The following is a 20,119-nucleotide window of genomic DNA, read 5'->3' as shown; positions in this document are numbered from 1 at the left end:
TCAGATTGGTGCATGTCTTCAAGTTTCATGGCCATCACATAGTCCTTAGTGGCTTGGCAGGAATATAAGCTGGATCTTCAAGTGGAATTGCCCAAGAAAAGACAACTGGTTATCTGGGGGAAGCCTGCAGTGTATCTGGAAATATACTGTATTTTGACCATAGCACAGCACTAGGCTTTCAACTGGTATCTAGCAATGGGAATGGCTCGATTAATTCTTGTCAAAAGGTATTTATAAATATTTATTTATTTTATTTATTATTCAAATTTTGTTACTGCCCAACTCCCCCAAAAGATGGACTCTGGGCAGTTTACAATAAAATTCATACCATAACAATAAACATTAAAATCCGATAAAAATAAAAACAAATTACCAATATAAAATACAATATAAATAAACATAAATTCCAAGTGGCTGTAAAGATGCCAATCCGGTGGGAGGGGCTCTAAAGTGCAAGCCACCCCCAAGAATGGCTACCCACCTTCCCACCCCAAGCGAGACGGCAGAACCAGGTCTTCAGGGCCTTCCTGAAGGTCAGGAGTGAAGGGGCCTGCCTCACCTCTGGGGGCAAGATGTTCCAAAGGGCAGGTGCCACCACAGAGAAGGCCCGCTTCCTGGACCCCGCCAGATGAAATTCTCTTGCAGACGGGATCTGTAACATGGCCTCTCTGCATGATCGGGTGAGGCGAGCTGATGTTATGCAGATGAGACTTCCTAAATATGACTTCCTAAAGGCATTTATCTGAGCTTCCATTCTCCTAGGTAAGAAAAAAGAATAATGACTTGCCTTATTGAATAAAATTATGAAGTATTAATGTATCATGCTAGGTTTTTTGTTTTTATTTTTTTGTTCAACAGTCATTAACAAAAATCATTAAGTAACTGAATAACATAAATCTATTAATGCATAAAGAAAAGAAAAATAAAATACACTAAAAAGTAAAGAAAAAGGTAAAGAGGAACAGACAAGAAACTTCTTAATAGTTACCATATGTCATAACTATTTCTGATAATGGGTCTGTTACAATCAAGATAATGCATAAAATCCATCCTGATCTGATAGAATTGTGATTTCTATCTGTTTCATTATTCAAACCTAATCTGTAATCTTTTCTAGCAAGGCAGAAGCTTTATTGATTGTGGAAACCTCATTGATCCACATCTCAATTGTTTGTTAGTCTAGGGTTTTCCATCATTGAGCGATTATTATTTTAGCTGCTAAAATTAAGTAGACAATGAATTCCTTATTTCTAAGCATAACAATTTGATCACATAAATAAATACAATAGCCATAACTCTGGGTAGCATTCAATTCTCTGCTTGATGATAATACTTAGACTTAACACTTGCTGAAGATTTTATGCTGAAAGAGTGTAACTTTATCACATGATCATTACACTTTTTTTTTTTTTTTGTAAAAGAACCCCATATCATGCTGATGGTTGTACTACCTGGGGAGGAAAATTAATGGTTGAAGGGTTATGGTACTTCTGAGTAATGCTTCCAGAAAAAACAGAGTACCTCTTTAGTAACATAACTCTTAAGTCAGGTCACAATGGTTTCTGTTTTGTTTTGTTTTGTTTTGTTTTGTTTTGTTTTGTTTTGTTTTGTTTTGTTTTGTTTTGTTTTGTTTTGTTTTGTTTTGTTTTGTTTTGTTTTGTGGTACACTCTTATTCTTGATCCCCGCTCTATGATTTTACCAAGAAAATTTTGCAAAGCATTCCAAAGAGGTTTTATTATGATGTAAAGGCCAAATATGTGTATCTCAGCATGTCCTGTGAAATAATCTCAGAGCTGAAGCTGGGCTTGCATTTCTTCCTCTTGAGCATGTACAGTGCTGAAGACTGGGGAGGAGGAACTGAGGGGCTAGGAAAGTGACAGACCTATGGAATTGTGAACCATTTAAGACAGTGAGAGGACACAGTCTTCTTTAGCTGTTTTGTTGCACCCAGTTTGTTATACATGCCTTCTTCTACTGTGTGTTGGGACACACCTTTATATTAGTTCATCATAACTCTTTTCTTATACATGAAACATTCCTGTTGGATGCTTGACTATAATTGGAGGCTCCTTGTGTTGATCTCAGCTTCAGTTCTCATCTGCTCCTCTAAGCTATGCTTGATCTTATTTTTACCAGATTTTTTCCCACAGAACTTTTAAATAATAATTTCACCTTCATTCAGATTTCTGTTTTAAGAGTTCTGGGTAGTTGTTAATTGTATTATTTTGTGTGTTTGGTCTAGGAAATAATGGCATATATGTGTTTATGTGTGTGTATGTATATATATACACACACAAAGACACACACACACAAATGCATACAAAATAGGGCTCATGTGGAATAACTGTAGGATGATAAGCACTTTACATATCAAAATCGATTTTTAGGGCCATGAAGGGGATCCTTTGTCATATTTTAATCATTAATCTTTCATTTGAGTCTATATAGTCTGCCCAATGCAATTTAGGGACTGGATCTAATAGGGTGTTAGCAGATTGCTAGGAAAGCCTTTGGCCCAGGAGAGATCAGAAAAGTCACACACCAGGCATTTCTATAAAAATAATCTTATTTACAGAAAACAAACATATTTAAAGGCTGTTTGCTGAGAGGAGAGATTTCTCTCAGCTGCATATTCTCTGCAAGCCTACACAGAAGGGAAACTGAAACTAAAACAAGTTCAGGCTCCTCCCTTAGGCAATGCAACCATTAACACGTGAAAAGGGGACAATTAAATTCAACCTCTTCACCAGGCCAAAATGATTAGTTACCATAGTAACATTAATCTGTAGTAGAAAACATATTAACACTCTCCTTTTTATACTACAGAATAAGATGCAAAACAATTTGCTTTGACAACTCTCTATGTCTTTCCATTCACAATATTTGAACATTATTTCCCCTTTGGTTTAACAGAAAGCTACCATCCTTCTTCCTGTGTATTTTCAAACCTAGGTTATTTGTTACAGTTCCAAGGCTGTTTAATGTGAAATGGCTTTTCATGCAGGCTTCAAAATCAAGCCTTTGTTTTTCTGTTGATGTAAACAGCAGGGGCGCTGCGGGTTAAACCGCTGAGCTGTCGATCGGAAGGTCGGCGGTTCGAAACCACGCGGCGGGGTGAGCTCCCGTTGCTCGTCCCAGCTCCTGCACACCAAGCAGTTTGAAAACATGCAAATGTGAGTAGATTCATTGGTACCGCTTCGGCGGGAAGGTAACGGTGTTCCGTGAGTCATGCTGGCCACATGACCCGGAAGTGTCCTATGGACAACGCCGGCTCCAAGGCTTTGAAACGGAGATGAGCACCGCCCCCTAGAGTCGGACACGACTGGACTTTACGTCAAGGGAAACCTTTACCTTTACTAAACAGCAGCAAATCATCAACATAAATGCACAGATACATACAGCCTTGTTTGTCTTTCTTCATATATACACATGGATCTGCTTTTCCTTTTTCAAAACCAAAATTCTGCAGTTTTTCATCTAATTTTGGGTTCCAGGATCTAGCAGCTTTTTTTAACCCATAGGTTGACTTCTGCAGTTCACAGACTAGATTCTCCCCTTTTTCATAGCCAGGGGGTTCCTGCATGTATAATTGTGGTCTAAATCACCATAGAGAAATGCAGTTTGAATGTCATAGTGGTGAACTGACATTCCTTTGAGTGCAGCAATTTTTAACAGTAATCTAATTGATTCACCTTTAGTAACTGGCGCAAAAATCTTGTCAAAGTCTAAATCTTTCCTTTGAGTGAACCCTTTTGCAACTAACCTTGCTTTATATTTTTGGATTTTGCCATCAGCATCCCTTTTCAGTTTGAAAACCCACCTGTAACCTAGACAGCGTTCATTGGGAGGTAGATTTACCAGTTTCCATGTTTTATTTTCTTTCAAGGATGCTAACTCCTGTTGCATGGCAGAATGCCAATTTTGTGCAATCTCAGGTGGTAAAGCATTCACTTGTTCTAAAGACTCAGGTTCTGTGAGTATGTGAAATGCCTTTACTGTTTCAGCCTGAAAATGTGATAGAGGAACGCCTTTATTACTCCTCTGAGATCTGCAAGGTAATACAGGGCTTACATTTTGACTCCTATCACTTTCCTGAGAAGCATCTGTCTCATCAGACAGATCTTCAGTTTGCTTTTTCTGGTTTAATGTCCTCATCAGGCAAAAGATCACTATCAGCAAGTCCTTGCTGTTCTCTTGTGGTGGTCAGATCAACTGGAGAGCTAGAATTTAATCTCCCCCAGTTTTGTTCAGCAAAAGAAGCGCTTTTGCTAATTATTAATTTCTCTTCCATTATGAACCTGTAGCTCCTCTGGCTTTGTTCATAGCCAACAAAAATGGCTTTCTTTGTTGTGGGGCCTCCTTTCCTTCTCTGTTGTTTTGGAATATGAACCCAAGTAGTGCTACCAAACACTCTAAGATGGTTTACCTTTGGTTTCACACCATAAAACAAATGGAATGGAGTGTCCTGAATCACAGAGTTATACAATCTGTTTTGGACAAACAGGCAGTAGATATTGCCTCTCCCCAGTACTTAAAAGATAAATGTGAATCTTTAAGCATGCATTCCATCGTATTTTGCAAGGTTCTGCCCTTTCTTTCAGCAACACCATTTTGCTGAGGGGTGTAAGGGTTAGAAATAATTTGTTCTATCCCCTTTTCCACTAGGAACCTTTTGAATTTGTGAGAAAGGTACTCTCCTCCTCTATCACAGTGGAGTGCAGATACAGGCCTAGGGAATTTTCCATTTGCCCATGTCACAAAACTTTTAAATTTCTCAGATGCCTCATCTTTGTGTTTTAAGATGTAGTTAAATGTGTATCTTGAGAAATCATCAACGATGGTCATTGCATACCTTGCTTGTCCAAGACTTGGAGCAAAAGGACCAATAATGTCAGAGTGTACAATTTCCAAAGGTCTAGTTGTAACTCTGTCACTGTGCTTACTCACAGGAGCTTTTAGTGTTTTGCATTCTTTGCAAACTACACAATCTAAGTATTTGTCACAGGGTTTTATCTTTAGGTCAGCACACAGCTGTGGCATTTGTGCTATATACTTGAAATTAGCATGACCAAATCTCCTGTGCATCAGGTGTACACATTGGTCATGATATGGAGTGTTGCCAACTGCAGCCTTGCAGCTTGGCCTCCTTGCATTTTGCACAATGTACAAGGAGTCTTTTAATATACCAATAGCATACAATTTTCCATGTTTACGTATCTCACAACCATTTTTCTTAAATGTTATGACATACCCTGTTTCAGCCAACTGTGCCACAGATAAAAGGTTTGATTGTAAATTTGGCACATACAACACACCTTTTACAGTTTCTCCCAAGCAGGATAAATACAAGTCACCTTGTCCCATAATTTTGGTTACAGACCCATCAGCCAAAGATACACTTTGTCTTTCATTTTTAGACAGTGACACAAAAGAGCTTTTACAATTACATAAATGACAATTGGCCCCAGAATCTAATACCCATACATCAGAATTACCCTTCTCAACAACCTGTGCAATTTGGGTTGTCTGAAGAGCCTTCTTCTGTGTTGCCCTTGTGTTCTTCTTCTCTGTCTTTCTACTCTTGGGTCTCAAGGCACAGTCTTTCTGCAAATGTCCAGCTGAACCACAAGTAAAGCATTGCTGGCTGGCTAGCGCTGTGGCCTCAGCTTCTGTTCCCTTCTTTTCCCTTGTTTTCTGGTACTGCAGCTTTTCAGAAGAGATGGGGGGGGGATCTTTCCTCTCTCTTCTCCCATTCAGGGAGTAAGTGCTGTGTAACATACGATGGGGTGAGGTCTGCTTCAGGCATAGCCTCCAGGGTACAAATCAGCGTGTCCCACGTTTCATTCAGTGAGGACAGGAGAATATAGGATTTTGTGAGAGGTGTAAATTCCATTCCTCTCTCCTGCAACTCAACAAACAGCTGCTGAATATAATGCAGGTGCTCAGGAAGGCTATCTCCTTCTGCAAGGTAGGCTTTATACAGCTTTTTTGTCAGGGTAACTTTACTCCCTGCTATTGCCTTTACATACAAGTCTCTCAAAGCGTCCCAAAGTTGCTTTGCAGACTGCATACCTCGCACGTGGACTGGCTGATTGTCCTCAGCTCCCAGGATAATGGTGGCTCTAGCCTGCTCATCCTGTCTAAGCCATTCAGCACTGGGATTTTTGGGGATTTGCTCACCAATTGGCAGCCAAAGATTCTCTCTGCGAAGATACATCTCCATCTTTAGGGCCCAATTCAAATAGTTGGTCTCTGATAGGCACTCCAGAGGCATCGCTGAGGGCTGGGAGGTAGCCATGGCTTCTTCCTTCTTTTGCAAGTCACCTCAGCTGGCTTCTTTGTCCTGTAGACCAGCAGTTGCTGGAAAATCTCCAGGTGGCTCCAAAGAAAATCTTCACAGGTCTTTGCTACCTGCCTTTAAATTGTGCATGAGGTGTGGAGCTGATCTCTCTATTCTCTCTGGGGTTTTACTGGGCTTACTGGGTTTACTGGACTGCTTACTGGGCCCATAACCTGTTAGCAGATTGCTAGGAAACCCTTTGGCCCAGGAGAGATCAGAAAAGTCACACACCAGGCATTTCTATAAAAATAATTTTATTTACAGAAAACAAACATATTTAAAGGCTGTTTGCTGAGAGGAGAGATTTCTCTCAGCTGCATATTCTCTGCAAGCCTACACAGAAGGGAAACTGAAACTAAAACAAGTTCAGGCAAGTTCCTCCCTTAGGCAATGCAACCATTAACACGTGAAAAGGGGACAATTAAATTCAACCTTTTCATACAGCCAAAATGATTAGTTACCATAGTAACCTTAATCTGTAGTAGAAAACATATTAACGTAGGGTTGATCTGGAGAAAGATGTTTTTAATAGAGTGGTTATGATGTTGGACTAGGAATAGGAAGTCTTAGATTCTCATCCTCCCACATGCACAGAATTTCACTGGGCAATGTGGGCTAGGCTCAGCCTTCCTCACAGGTTGTTGTAAGGAAAAAATAGGTAAAGCGAATGCTATAGCTTGTCTAGAATACAGCAACTTGAGTATCCTGATTTGCCTATATTACACCACTACTTTGAGAGCTACATGGTTGCCAGTTGGCCTCCAAGTGCAATTCAAATTGTTGGTTGTCACCTTTAAAGCCCTTTGTGGCTCAGTGTCTGGGGATCTGTGGGACTAGCAACTCCTCATAGTATTTATCCATCCAATACAATCGGCTAGGGTGGGCTCCTCCCCATCCCTTTGCTCAGAGAATGCCATCTTCAGGGACCATGGAAGTGAGCCTTCTTGATTGTTATCACCTTCTGTAGAGAAGCATCCTCCCAGATATCAGAATGGTTCCTTTTCTGCTGGTTTTCAGGAAGGCCATTAAAATGCCAGCCTCTAACTGGATCCAGGACTTCTAAGTCAGAAGATGAGATATAGTTGCAAATTTTACTTCCTGCAAAATTAATATCTGGACACTAGAGGTTTACTTGTGTGTGTAACAATATAAAATATTTTTGGAGCATTTTTAATATCAGTATACTCTTGCCCAGTTTTCTAGAAGTCAGCAATGCATTAATATAAATTAAACAGAGAAAACATATTGAAAGAGAGACAAAGGAATTAAATTTGAAAATGAACCAGAGAATGCAGAGAGGTTGTTCTGATATAGTACCTACACTGCATTTTATGATCAGAGAGGGGGAAAGGTACATTCAGGGACTGCAGATCAGCAGAGTTGAAAGGGAATGGATGCTGTGCTTGACTTGTTTATAAATAGAGCACAGATGCATTTGCAGAGCATTACTGAGCTTAGCGCTAATGATCACTTTTCTTTAATTAATGGTCCAGGCTTTACAAGTATGGAGAAACTAAATAGAACACTGCATCAAGGTCCAACCAGGAATATAAGTGGAGGACAGAAAGGAAAAAGAGATGTCACTGTACTTAATGGAGCTTTTTCAGTTTACAGAGGCAGTACTTGCTGCTATAGAAAGCAGGGGATCACCTCAAGAAGATCACATCTAATTTGTCCTGAGAATTTTCAATATAACCAGCAAGACCAACTCAGGGTATGCTCTTAATTAGAAGCTCATAGTTCCATGTTGCCTAACCAAGTTGGAGCTAATGACATTTTGTCACCTTTTTACTAGCATAATATGGTGCTTTCTCTGACAAGCTTTCCTAACGTTTCCTGGACTGAGAAGGCCAACAATTTTTATTTAAAAAAATACTTGCCATTATTTTTATCCTATTGCACCTGTTTTACTTCTGTACTATATAACATTTATTACGTCACTGAGTGGAGTCTCAGTCTCTTTATTCATATCTGCTGTTAAAACTAAAGGGTTATTTATACACACTGGCCACTTGTTATTAGTGTGAAGTGGACTGGCAAAGTAGAGCAGCCCAGACAGCTTGGAAATGCCCCTCATGGCATTTGAAGCAAACATACTTTTATTTCTGGGGGGGAAAGGGATTCTGAAATTTTGAAGGAGAGGAAGATTGGACAAGGCACTGATTTATTGGTGTGTGGTATCTCCAAGAATTGTCCCATTTTTACATTTGCAAAAATGTTCTATACTATAAATAGGACAGGAGGAGGTGTCTGCAGGATCTGATGCTTTCATCAAAATGATAAAAACACCATTGTGCTATTGTGATGCAAGTTCCACCCTTTTTGTGCATGCACATGATGGTGTGATGCACATATAAAAAGATCAGAACTTGCAGGGCAATACTGCTTTTCTCATTGGCTCCCCCCCACCCCCCAATATCTCTGAGGGCAGCAAACCAACAGAGAAATGCATGCATATTATTTAATTAATTCATTAAATTTAATTTATAGGCTGCCTGACTCCTAATCAACTCTAGGTAGCTAATAACTAAAAAGCAACAACATATAAAAAGAATACAACAGACCAGAAGAGCAAAAAAAAGAGTTCCCCTTTTAGGGGGAGATGGGCGGTGATAGAAATGTGAATAATAAATAAATAAATAAAAATGCACAAACAAACCAAAACAGATTGATCCCAAATAAAGCAAAGCCAAACAAAACACAAATTGGGCTCCATTTCCCAAAGGTCCTCAGCTCTTTTTGTGCTGCATTTCCCAGAGTGACTCGGAGAACCAAGGCTCATCTGGGATCTGTGCAAGGAGAAAGCCACTTAGGGGCAATCCAGTCTAAGGCCCCAGCCATACGCCTATTCCAGGCTGTGATTAAGGCCTCAGCCAAACTGCCCAGCAGACCCTTGAGAAAACCTCAAGCTCTCTCTGAAACCCAACTAGGTCCATCAGTCACCTGGTGCTGGCTGATCTAGTAGGTCCCCCCAACATTTAACAGATAAAAATGGGACACTCCTATGCAGGAACTGATGGAATATAGCAGCTGGAAGGGTCCTTCCTTCCTTCCATTTCAATGTTATCAGAAATGCATAATAACAAATGCAACAAGCAAACAGTGATAATAACAGTGAAACCAAATGTAGTATTCATGGCACCACATCTCTTTCAGAACAATAAATCGATCTCCAAAGGCCTTCTGAAGCAACCAACTCTTCTTAAATCTCCAGAAGGCCATGAGGATCAGTCTCACAAATGGTTCTGTAGAAAGCTTACAAAGAATATTTATTTTCAGGTCCCCTTACACCAAATAACTGGGGGCCTTCAGCAGGTATTATCTACTTGCATGCTTTGAGATTCTACCTGGGTTAGGCAGGCTTGAAGAGACCCAGGCCCAAAGCCATATAGGGCTTTAGAGGTGATAATCAACATCTTTTACAGGACACTGTTTCCATTTCATGAATGAACTGTAACTATTGGTCAATGAATCTATATCAGGGAATTTTGAAGCAAAGATGATTCTTTTACAAATAGAGCATCTTACAGCATACCACACAGCTTTCCCCTCTTTATACCAGTCATCCTCTCTTTCATATAGTTATGAAAATAGTGTGCATCTGAGCATTCAGGGAGTGCTTTTCATTTACTGCTCAGACTTCACCTCTCTAAGAAGCAGAGTTTACACTGCTGTCATATTACACAGATACTGTAAGACTAATGCTTCACACCTATCTGTTTGGAAGTTAAGCACTGAGGCCACCTCCTTGTTGATATATGACAAACAGAAAATAATTAGTTTTCTCTAAGAGTTCTAATTTCCTCCTTGTTACAAAACCAGGTAACCTTCCTCATGGTTCTCCCTTCATCCTTGTTATAGGCAACACATTCTTCTTAGACTCAAGTTTAGACCCAAGATTTCCTAGGATTTAATCCATTGTTGCTTTAGGGGAGAATTTAAACTTCCTCTCATTCAAATTTATCTAGTAGTAAGTTGTGTTCATCTCAATGGATTTTTTTTTAGATTTTTTTTATCCTGCCTGTATTACTTTATAAGTAACTCACGGTGGTGAACATACATAATACTCCTTCATCCTCCTATTTCTTTCTGAATACATAGCCTAGGATTGCGCTGCCAATAAATCAATGATTTAAGAGCAGGTGGATTGGAGATGAGTAGCAAATACCAGGTAATTTGTGAGAAATTACTAGCAATCTGTTCTGCTTGGAATTTTCAGCAGAAAAGTTGTTATCTGTTCTGAGATATATATTATTAAGGACAATGATAATATTAATTCATTTTTTTGGCACAGCCAAAACACTGAGAGTTGCCCTTCTTCATGTATCAATCTTGGAAATAAATCTCCAAAATAGCATTTCCATTTCTATTTTGAAGTGATACACACACATTAAGATATAACTTGTGTTTGTGTGGATTCTCAATTGTCAGTGACTTTGCCAGCTGTTAAAAATAAGAGAATACAGAAAACACATTTTAAAAATATTCCAATATGTGGAATGATGTGAAAATGGCAGCTCTCCAAATTTTGTAGCCTCTGGAACAAAACCATCTGCATTTGGCACCTAAATTCTGGGTGAAATTCCAACATTAGTTTAATTATCCACATATAATTCTGTTAAATTTCTTGTATATCTCATTTTGTCAGCCAAAAATTAGCTCCCAAAGTAGCTAACAATCTAAAGCCAATGCAAAATATAATGCAATGTTGGAAACTGTTTATATGTATATTATATAAGTGAATTAAACTGCAAATTGCTCACCTAACATTAGTCATAAAGTTTGCTGTTTATAGAATTAAGGAACATGGTAGGTGGCATCCAAACATATTTTTAAATGGCTTTTCCAATATTTCTGCAAGATTTGTAGGACTACCAGAATTCCAGGATAGGCACTCTGTTCTAAATACAGAAAGGGAAGAAGGATCTTTACTGAATGTGGCTAAGGTTTAAAATAGATCATTGTGGTATCCTAAAATGAAATGTACATGCCTCAATGATATAGTTAAGTCACATTAGACACAGGGGTAAACAGCTTTACCCAATGTCAGTCCTCCATTTAGGTAGCTTCACTGTCCAGCATGCAACTACTGTGGCATGCTTTACAACCACTTCAACATTTGTCATAGCTTAGAGGAAGGAAGCATTGTACTGCATGCCAATTGTGAACGTGCAAATTCTGGGCATGTGTTGTATTTCAGATGGTTTTCACTTGGGAAAAAACCACTCTTTCCTTGCAAGAAATATCATTACTTATGTATTAACGCAAGACTTCAATGTGAGGTTAAATGTCCTACCACTTCCCAACTATCACAAGAAAGGAAGGGAAGCTGTGGTACCATGTTTATGCCAGAAAGGCCCTCTGCTATCTTTACCTGACAATAATAACTGTAACTGTTGAGCTGTGCTTTAGATCTGAAAAGAAAGAAGTGTCGCAGTACACACAGGCATGCACATTGCTTCTTAAACCAAACACATCTTTTCCTGAGATTATACTGGACTAGTCAGATTTGAGCAGCACCAGGGCATGGCCTCAGCCCTGTTCCATATCACTGGATGCCTCTGAAGAAGGGGGGGGGGGAGAAATAGAAGGAGGAATTCTATACAGGACTATCATATGGAGTGCAGTCTCCATATTCTCATTAACTTGGATTATTGGATTATTAATTGGGAACACTGGCAAGGAATCAATTTATCAGAATATTTATAATGAGAAATGCATGTTGCTTTTGATAAGCCAAGTAAGACATGATGTGGCTAGGTAAGATGCACTCAATCAAATAAGGGACTGTCATTACATGTGGAATGGTTATCTGTGTAAAATGGACTCCCCAAATCTCATACCTTCCAGATTAGTCAGGGTTAAGGCCCAGGCCTTTAATCTGTGATCCCCAGAGTATCCCTGCTGACAGACATTCAAGGCCTGGGTGGCCAATGTTCAGCTACACAGTGATGATGATGATGATGATTGATGATGATGAAGATTAAACATCTTAATTCTTAAAACACCCAACTATCCCAAACCCCCAAGTAGCCCTAAATCTTATCCCATGTCATTTGTGTCACTCTTCAGCATCTAGAGACCAAAATATAAACATGCAGAACCCAGGAGAAAAGCTTTTTCCAAAAGAAGTGGATTTCAGCTTCCCTTATTCCCAGCCATGAAGTACAGAACACTAGTAGGTTTAGGGAGGGTGACTTAGTTCAGTCTCTCACTATTGTGGAAAGTTTTGTCAATACATTTATTTAACCATTCTCTCTCCCTCTCCTTCTCCCTCTCCCTCTGTCTCTTTCTCTCTGCATTTTTTTTAAACCTTACAGTAATAACTTCTGCATACATGACGTTATTCACAGAGGTGACTTTTTGGAAGCTAATTCTTGAATTAATGAAAATGCGTGTCCTTTTTTCTGAAAACTGAAGATGTTGACTTTTACTTCTAGGTGATTGTGAAAACAAGAACAGAATATCAACCAGACCAGAAGAACAAAGGAAAACTTAGAGTGCCCAAAATTGCTGAATTCACAGTCAGTTTCACTGATGGTGTAACAGAAAGATTAAAGGTAAGAAATGCAGATGTTTAGCAAATGTTCAGTGTTCAATTTTCATAGAATAATTAATAGACAGCGGCTCTCCTGATTCTGATTTAAAAATGACACTCAACCCAAGACGCAAGTACACATGGACTTAAGAATCCTTGGGTTGGAATATACAGCTTAATTTTGTTCTTCCAAATGCATGGTATTGCACCTGCATTGGGGATTGGATTATATGTATGACGTGAAGAAGAAGAGGGATACAGCCAATCCCCCTTGAACTGTGGGCCCAGTGCAGCTCTTCCCAGTTGCTATTATTCATGCCATGAGAAACCTACAATCGTAGTCAGAATTCAGCTGGGGAATCAAACTCCTTCCTTTCATTGTAACCGTGATCTAAATTTCTCCCCCTGGCCTCCCAAGATTGCTTTTGGAAAAAAAAATGGCACTGAAACAGAAGTTGAAGATAATTCAACACGCTTGATTTCACAATACTTTCTAACCATATGAGCTAAGTTACTTTTCACAAGAAAGGCATTAAATTATATTATTTTATGAAACAACATACCATTACCTTAATTATGTGGCTTTTGGGTATGTTCAGTTTCAAATTACAAGATACTTCCAGAATTTTTTATCTATTCGTAAAAAAATAGGTATTATATTAAATCCATATTCTACTTGGTTGCTTATTGGCATAGAGGTGTCACAGTTGTTAGTCTGATTACATAGTGAAAGAAGCAGACTTGATTATGCAACAGAGTGATCTTGCGCTCAGTTCCAAATTTTTCGCATTGTTGCAAAAATCCCAGATTAAAAGGATGTCATCTCCCTGACTCAAAATGATTACTGGTAATATTGCCTCTTTTGGGTAGCCCTAGTCAAAAAACAGAAATTGCATTTGAACATGGAACTCATGCCTGGAGACTATTTTTATCTAGGCCTGTTTATTGGCAAGTATGATCTTTGATCTGGGTCTGCTCTAAAGGATACAAAAGAGATGACAGCCTTAGGCTTCATTTATCTATAAGGAGGAATCATTAATTTTGGTATGACAATGAACTGCACCAAGCTTTAGGGTGATATACTCCTGCTTCTGTCATTTCCTTTTTCTTGCTGTCATGAGGAACTTAGGGATGGGAGAGAGATTTGTTCAATGTGCATCTTAATGTGAAGTTACTTAATTTACAGCTATCAAACCAAAGTGCAAACCGTGAAAAATGTATACAATTAATTGTATATTTTAAGGAAAAGTCTGCACAAAATGTCTATATTATTCTGATGAACTGCATATGAAAATATATGAAATTTTAATATAGACACACAAGTAAAAGAATTACAGTCTGATTCTGTAATGGGATGGAAGGAATTTAATTCTAAAAGAAATCAGGAACTGAAATGTAAAGATCTGTTATTTTCTATAGAACCCTAGCAGCTTCTGCTTTTGATATTAAATTATCAAAAGAAGACTTTCCCATGATCTCCAAACATCAGCAGTCATGAGTTATCTAAAACATGGTATCTGGAACAAGACAAATTTGGAAAGTGTTGTTTGAGCCCAATGCATTGCTGGTCCAATAAAATCATAAACAAAATTCCCCTTATTAAGAATATGTCAGACTTTCATGTGTAACTGACAAGTCTGCTATAGCTATATGTGGGAAAACCAGCTTCTGTATCCATGTAGTCCCTCAATGGATCTGCTGACTATTGAAAAATGACCTTTAGGAGTGGTATATAGCGATCATATGACATACACAGTTGCAGAGTAGTTCTGTTGACTTGGCTACTGTTCAGTATACTATTGGACTCTGTCCGAACATAACATCCACAGTATAAGGTTGGTTTGAAGTGACGTATGGACACAGGAAGCAAAAATCCATTAAAAATTAATATAAATTTTAAAAATCAATAGCAGTTGGGCTTAAATCAATGCAAGGACTAAATTTTGTGCTTTGAAAAGGTCTGAGAACCATTTGAAATCAGTCTCTTATGCTTTCTTAAGCCAGGAAAACTATTTTCTTCATAGGGATTCTATAGCCTGAAACGTACTTTACCTTTCTTTAATTGATCTCTCAAGCTACTTCTGTCACTCTCTCTTTTTCCCTTCCCAACCATTCTTCTCACACTGATGGTTATCTGGGTCAGCAAATAAATCCAAGGATCTGTCAGTTCAATGGAAAGTGTCAACACTATTTTCTGCCTCTCCATTCCATCAGATTTTGATTTTGTACCTCTCTTATGTTACCTATTAATCACCTATCATTGTAACAGAAAATAGATAAGGCTTTAATCTCCTTCTGTCTGCTTTTCATAAATGCTCCATGCTCCATACTAACTTTATTACTTTGCTGAATTATTTCCTGATCAAAATGAGCTAATAGATCATTTTTTATTATCTTCTGTAGGTTTTTAAAAATTATTCTTCGTTTGATTCCAGTGCATATTTTAAGGAAATTATTAAAGATACTTCCTTCTGATTACAGATATATCTTTTATCTTGTGCTAGGGAAAATATCTTTCATTTGTGCTTTTGTTGCAGGAAAGTGGCATAAATGTTTAAGGTTTATAATTTTGATTTTGGCAGTGTTAAAAAAAAGGAAAGGAAAGGAAATAGGGGTGAGAGAAATAAAGTCTAACAGATCTTGTAAATGAGATCATCATGTTTTCTGTTTTTAGATGGAAGCTTGTTACTCAATATAACTCTCCAGTGAGCAATGTGCTAGAAATTTCATTTTCACCTTTCTGCAACAGTACAGAAAAAAAAGGACTTTCATACACATAAACCATCTTTTCTTCTTCTCTAAATCTTTGTATGATTGCTTATTAAGAAGCAATTATTACTATGCTCAGTGGGACTTGCTCTTAAACTGAATGTGAGGAACTGCAGCCTTCTTCGTCCTTCCATTCACCTTTTATTCATAGGCTTTTCAATAACAGATTCTTGATGTCCAACAATCTTATAGTGCCTAAAATATAAGTTCTAGAAAGAAGCAAGTGATTTGACTAAAATCAGTGGGATTTATGTAACTATTTGAGAAGCCTCTGTTTTGTGAAATGACACAAAACTTTGCTTCCCCTATATATTTTACTAATTCTGATGCACAGTTACTTTTGAATAAGCTCATTTGAACTTGATGGGGCTGACTGCTGATATGATGGGTTTACCATTGCACTGTTGATTTATTTCCTTCCTAAAATGTCATGAGATGCCTAAAATGTTTGAGGCTGTTTTCAAATAAAGACTGTTTAAGGATTTTTTTTATTGTTTGTTTTTAGTAAGATAGCCTTCTAAGGAAATATGTAAGTGTGACGATATTTCTTAGTGGTTCAGGCTTATAAATAGAGCTATATGAATGGCCCATTGTGAATTTATATTTTTAACAAACCTGCTTTAATTGCTGCTGTTAGGAAAGTTATTTAATACTTCATCTTTACATAAAACAAGAACCATTCAGTTAATTTGTAAAAGGATTTTTTTTTCTTTAGATATTTAACTGCTGTATTTCCTTTCCTCCCATATAAATACAAATTTTATGGTGGCAGCAACCATATTTAATTTACCCAAACACAAAATAACTTCAGAACAAGATTTTTAGGGCCAAAATTAATGATCTGCTTTGACTCTCTTCCCTTCCAAGTAATGTTGCCCTACCCTCAAAATGTAGGAAAAACAAGAGATCTAATATTTAAAAAATGATCCTTCTCAATTAGGCTACGTCCTACATTGCTTCTAGCTTTTCCTTCCACCTTCTTCTTGTAAAAACAGCTTTATGTTTCTGCTGGAAGTAGGTTGCGATCACATGCCTAATGCAGAACTGTCTAAACTATGCAAATTAAGCCAAACAGTGTGCTGATTTTGCATGGTATATTCTGACTTTCCTATCAGACTACAGAAATAGAAATTCCCAAGGATATTGATGTTCCTTTGACTTCCAGAAATCTTTTTAGCTATGCCCTTGACTTAGAAACTTCTGCATTGTCAAACATCTATTTCCACTTTTGCTAATGGTGGGAACTTGCTTAAAAATAATAAAAATTGAGAGTGAGGTTTTCCTTCCAGCATTATATTCCGCTTACTTTATGTGTTCTCTGTCGCATTGAGTTTATCATAATCTTTGCCTTGAAACATACTGATTTTAAGAACAGTAGCAACTTCTATTTAGAAACTAACTTTTCCAAAAATAAAGGTAGCCATCTAAAGAAAAGCTCCAAAAATATGAGAATGATATGCCTCCTGTGGGTATCCAGAATGCGAAGAGACATCGTTCTATTTTGTTCTGGTGATTTTACTGGGTGGGCTGATGGGGTACTGCAGAAACTGAGAGACCTGGAACTACTACACTGTACATTGACAATACCTATCTGGCAAGGTAGGGAAAGGCTGCGGAGCAGAACTTCTAGAACCCTTTTCAGGGCCTTAATAATAGCTCTGTTGTGCATCACTTGACTTTGAGGGAGAAGGGAGAAATGTTAGAACGGAAGATTGGCAGGTGCCATGAGTAAGGATGGCGAGCAGGGGGCTCCCATCCAGACTGTCAAGCGCATGCGTAGCACTGAGGAATTGGGCAGCCATTCAAAGAGACACAGATCGGGACCGCCTTAACCTTTGCGGTTTATATGGCTGGGTTTTTCCCACGCTTCTTCAGTTTGTTAGGATTCCTGTTATGTACTAGCAATACAGCATTAGAGACCAGTTCCTTGTCTCAGCGTGGTTCCTGGCTGTTAGGACAGCAGCATCTCAAGTTCGATGCCCACCTACCCCTTGCAACGAGAGATTTTTTCTGAATTTTTTTTTCCTCCATGGCCTCTGGCTGGATTGAACCTATTTTTGAACTCAGTCTTTATTTTCTTGTTCATTCCCCCAGGACCAAATTTGGTCCAGTTCTCAGCATTGTTCAGAGAGTTATCCTTACACAGAGAGACACAGTCAGAGTCCTGAGCCCATTTATATAATTTCTTTCCAACATTCTGTTGGGTTGGAGATGATAAAAAGATAATTATATAATGGAGAGGAGATCCTATCCTATCCTGCTATATCCTGCCACTGAATGACTATTAAGAATAGCCAGAGAACCAGATTAATTCCATAGATTAATTCATATGAGCAAAGGTACTTGATGGGTGGCTCCAGTATTCTCAGTCAACACTGAAGAAGAAAATCAATACAATGGCTGCCCAACTTCTGTAGCTTTAGAAGCCCAGTGTTCTTCATCGATGGCAATATGTGAATTGCCCATCCATTTCATCTGTTTGGCCCATCTGGTGGATCTGGCTAAAAATCAATAATTTTTATTCAGACAGTTTTGCAGGGAGGGTAATTCTATTCTTATAGTAATAAATGAGAAAATGGAGTTGAGGGGGAGGGACAAAGACACATGCTAGACATCAAGGATGTGCTTCTTTCTACTTTGTTTTGGTTTTGTCAGTATGTGTTCAGTAGCCAATGTAATTGGTGCAAGCTTGATAAAATGTGTTTCAATGAGTTTCCTAGTGACTGCATGGGGTATGCCCCAGTGATGCTTTCTGAACTGTCTTTAAAGCAGCCCCTGCTCTTGCATTCAACCAAGCAAGCTGTATCGAGATGTGGCCCAAACTATACATTACAGTAAACATGGGATTCAAATGGGCAATTGTTATAATATCATCCCACCTTCTTTCTATCTACTACTTCAGTAATGTCTTCTATTACATGCTCATGTCTTCTCAATTGCTTGGTTTTTATATAGTTGGTGAAAATATTCTTTTTCACAGTTCAAATGTTCTGTGCTGGAGTATACAAAAGCATCACAGGGAATACAGATATTATCACTGATACTATGCATGCAACCTTTAAGATGTTGCAACATGGTGTGCAGTATCTGATATTCCAGTTGGTTTTGCAGCTTCTTGCAATTCTGCAGCAATATTATCCCAGAACTGTCTTTGTTCAGTTTCAGATGATGGAGAAGCATGGAGGAGTTGTTGGTACTGGGATGCATCAGTGAGTTTGCATCTCTTTGTTTGGGCAATCTTGTCTAAAGATTTGTTTGATATCCAGACTTAGGTGCATTTACAGGGGACAAGGCAAAGTGACTTGCTGCATATGCTTACAGTTGTAGCAAACTGATCTGCAGCTTCCTCAACGTTTTCTTGTTCTGAAAGCATTGCAAAGCAGTTGGACAGAACCAGCTGGAACTGCTGCTTGGATTGGCAACGCAAAACTACTCCATAAGTGGGAAAGTTTGGCCTTAGGGGTGGGTTTCTTCGATCAGAGCTGCACAATTGCATGTACAAAATGGTGGTCTGACACACAGTTTGCTCCCTTGTAGTTTGCTCCCTGCAAAACATGAATATCTTTAAATGAGATTCTCTATCAATTAGGTATTATAAAGTATCCCAGAACCTTAACTGAGGCATTCTTTCCATTGGTAAGATGGTGTTTTGTAGGGTGTTAGAATATGCTATTTCCAAAGATTAGCCCATTTTCTGCTGCAAATGATAACAGGCACAAGCCATTACCATTTAATTCTCCACACCAAATTTTCCAAGTGTGTCATCCCATCCTTACTAATTTGCCCTGACATGAGCATCCCAGTCTCCTGGAATGATGCTAATATCACTGTGTGGAAGGACGTCCAGGGTAGCTGTGAGCTGGAAGTAGAAATCATCCTTTGCTTCACCCCAGCTCACTTTTGTTGGTACAGTTTGTTGTTTATTCGTTTAGTTCCTTCCGACTCTTCGTGACTTCATGGACCAGCCCACACCAGAGCTTCCTGTCAGTCGTCAACACCCCCAGCTCCCCCAGGGATGAGTCCATCACCTCTAGAATATCATCCATCCACCTTGCCCTTGGTCGGCCCCTCTTCCTTTTGCCTCCCACTCTCCCCAGCATCAGCATCTTCTCCAGGGTGTCCTGTCTTCTCATTATGTGGCCAACGTATTTCAGTTTTGCCTTGAATATCATTCCCTCAAGTGAGCAGTCTGGCTTTATTTCCTGGTGGATGGACTGGTTTGATCTTCGTGCAGTCCAAGGCACTCTCAGAATTTTCTTCCAACACCACAGTTCAAAAGCATCTATCTTCCTTCTCTCAGCCTTCCTTACGGTCCAGCTCTCACAGCCATATGTTACTACGGGGAACACCATTGCTTTAACTATGCAGACCTTTGTTGTCAGTGTGAGGTCTCTGCTCTTAACTATTTTATCGAGATTTGTCGTTGCTCTTCTCCCAAGGATTAAGCGTCTTCTGATTTCCTGACTGCAGT

General features: G+C 38.8%; 1 protein-coding gene across 2 annotated transcripts in view; it reads left to right on the top strand.

The window, feature by feature from the left end:
- NSG2 (neuronal vesicle trafficking associated 2) overlaps positions 1 to 20,119 on the top strand; it is a 67,318-nt gene that overhangs the window by 15,864 nt on the left and 31,335 nt on the right. For both annotated transcript variants that reach the window (XM_063292382.1, XM_063292381.1), the window contains exon 3: positions 12,782 to 12,901. In XM_063292382.1, coding sequence (XP_063148452.1) covers positions 12,782 to 12,901 — 120 coding nt within the window. The remainder of the gene's footprint in view (positions 1 to 12,781; positions 12,902 to 20,119) is intronic.

Source organism: Candoia aspera, chromosome 2, assembly GCF_035149785.1.
Source record: "Candoia aspera isolate rCanAsp1 chromosome 2, rCanAsp1.hap2, whole genome shotgun sequence".
Lineage (NCBI taxonomy): Eukaryota > Metazoa > Chordata > Lepidosauria > Squamata > Boidae > Candoia > Candoia aspera.
Note: the sequence above shows the minus strand (reverse complement) of the source record. Positions and strands in the feature narration are given on the sequence as shown.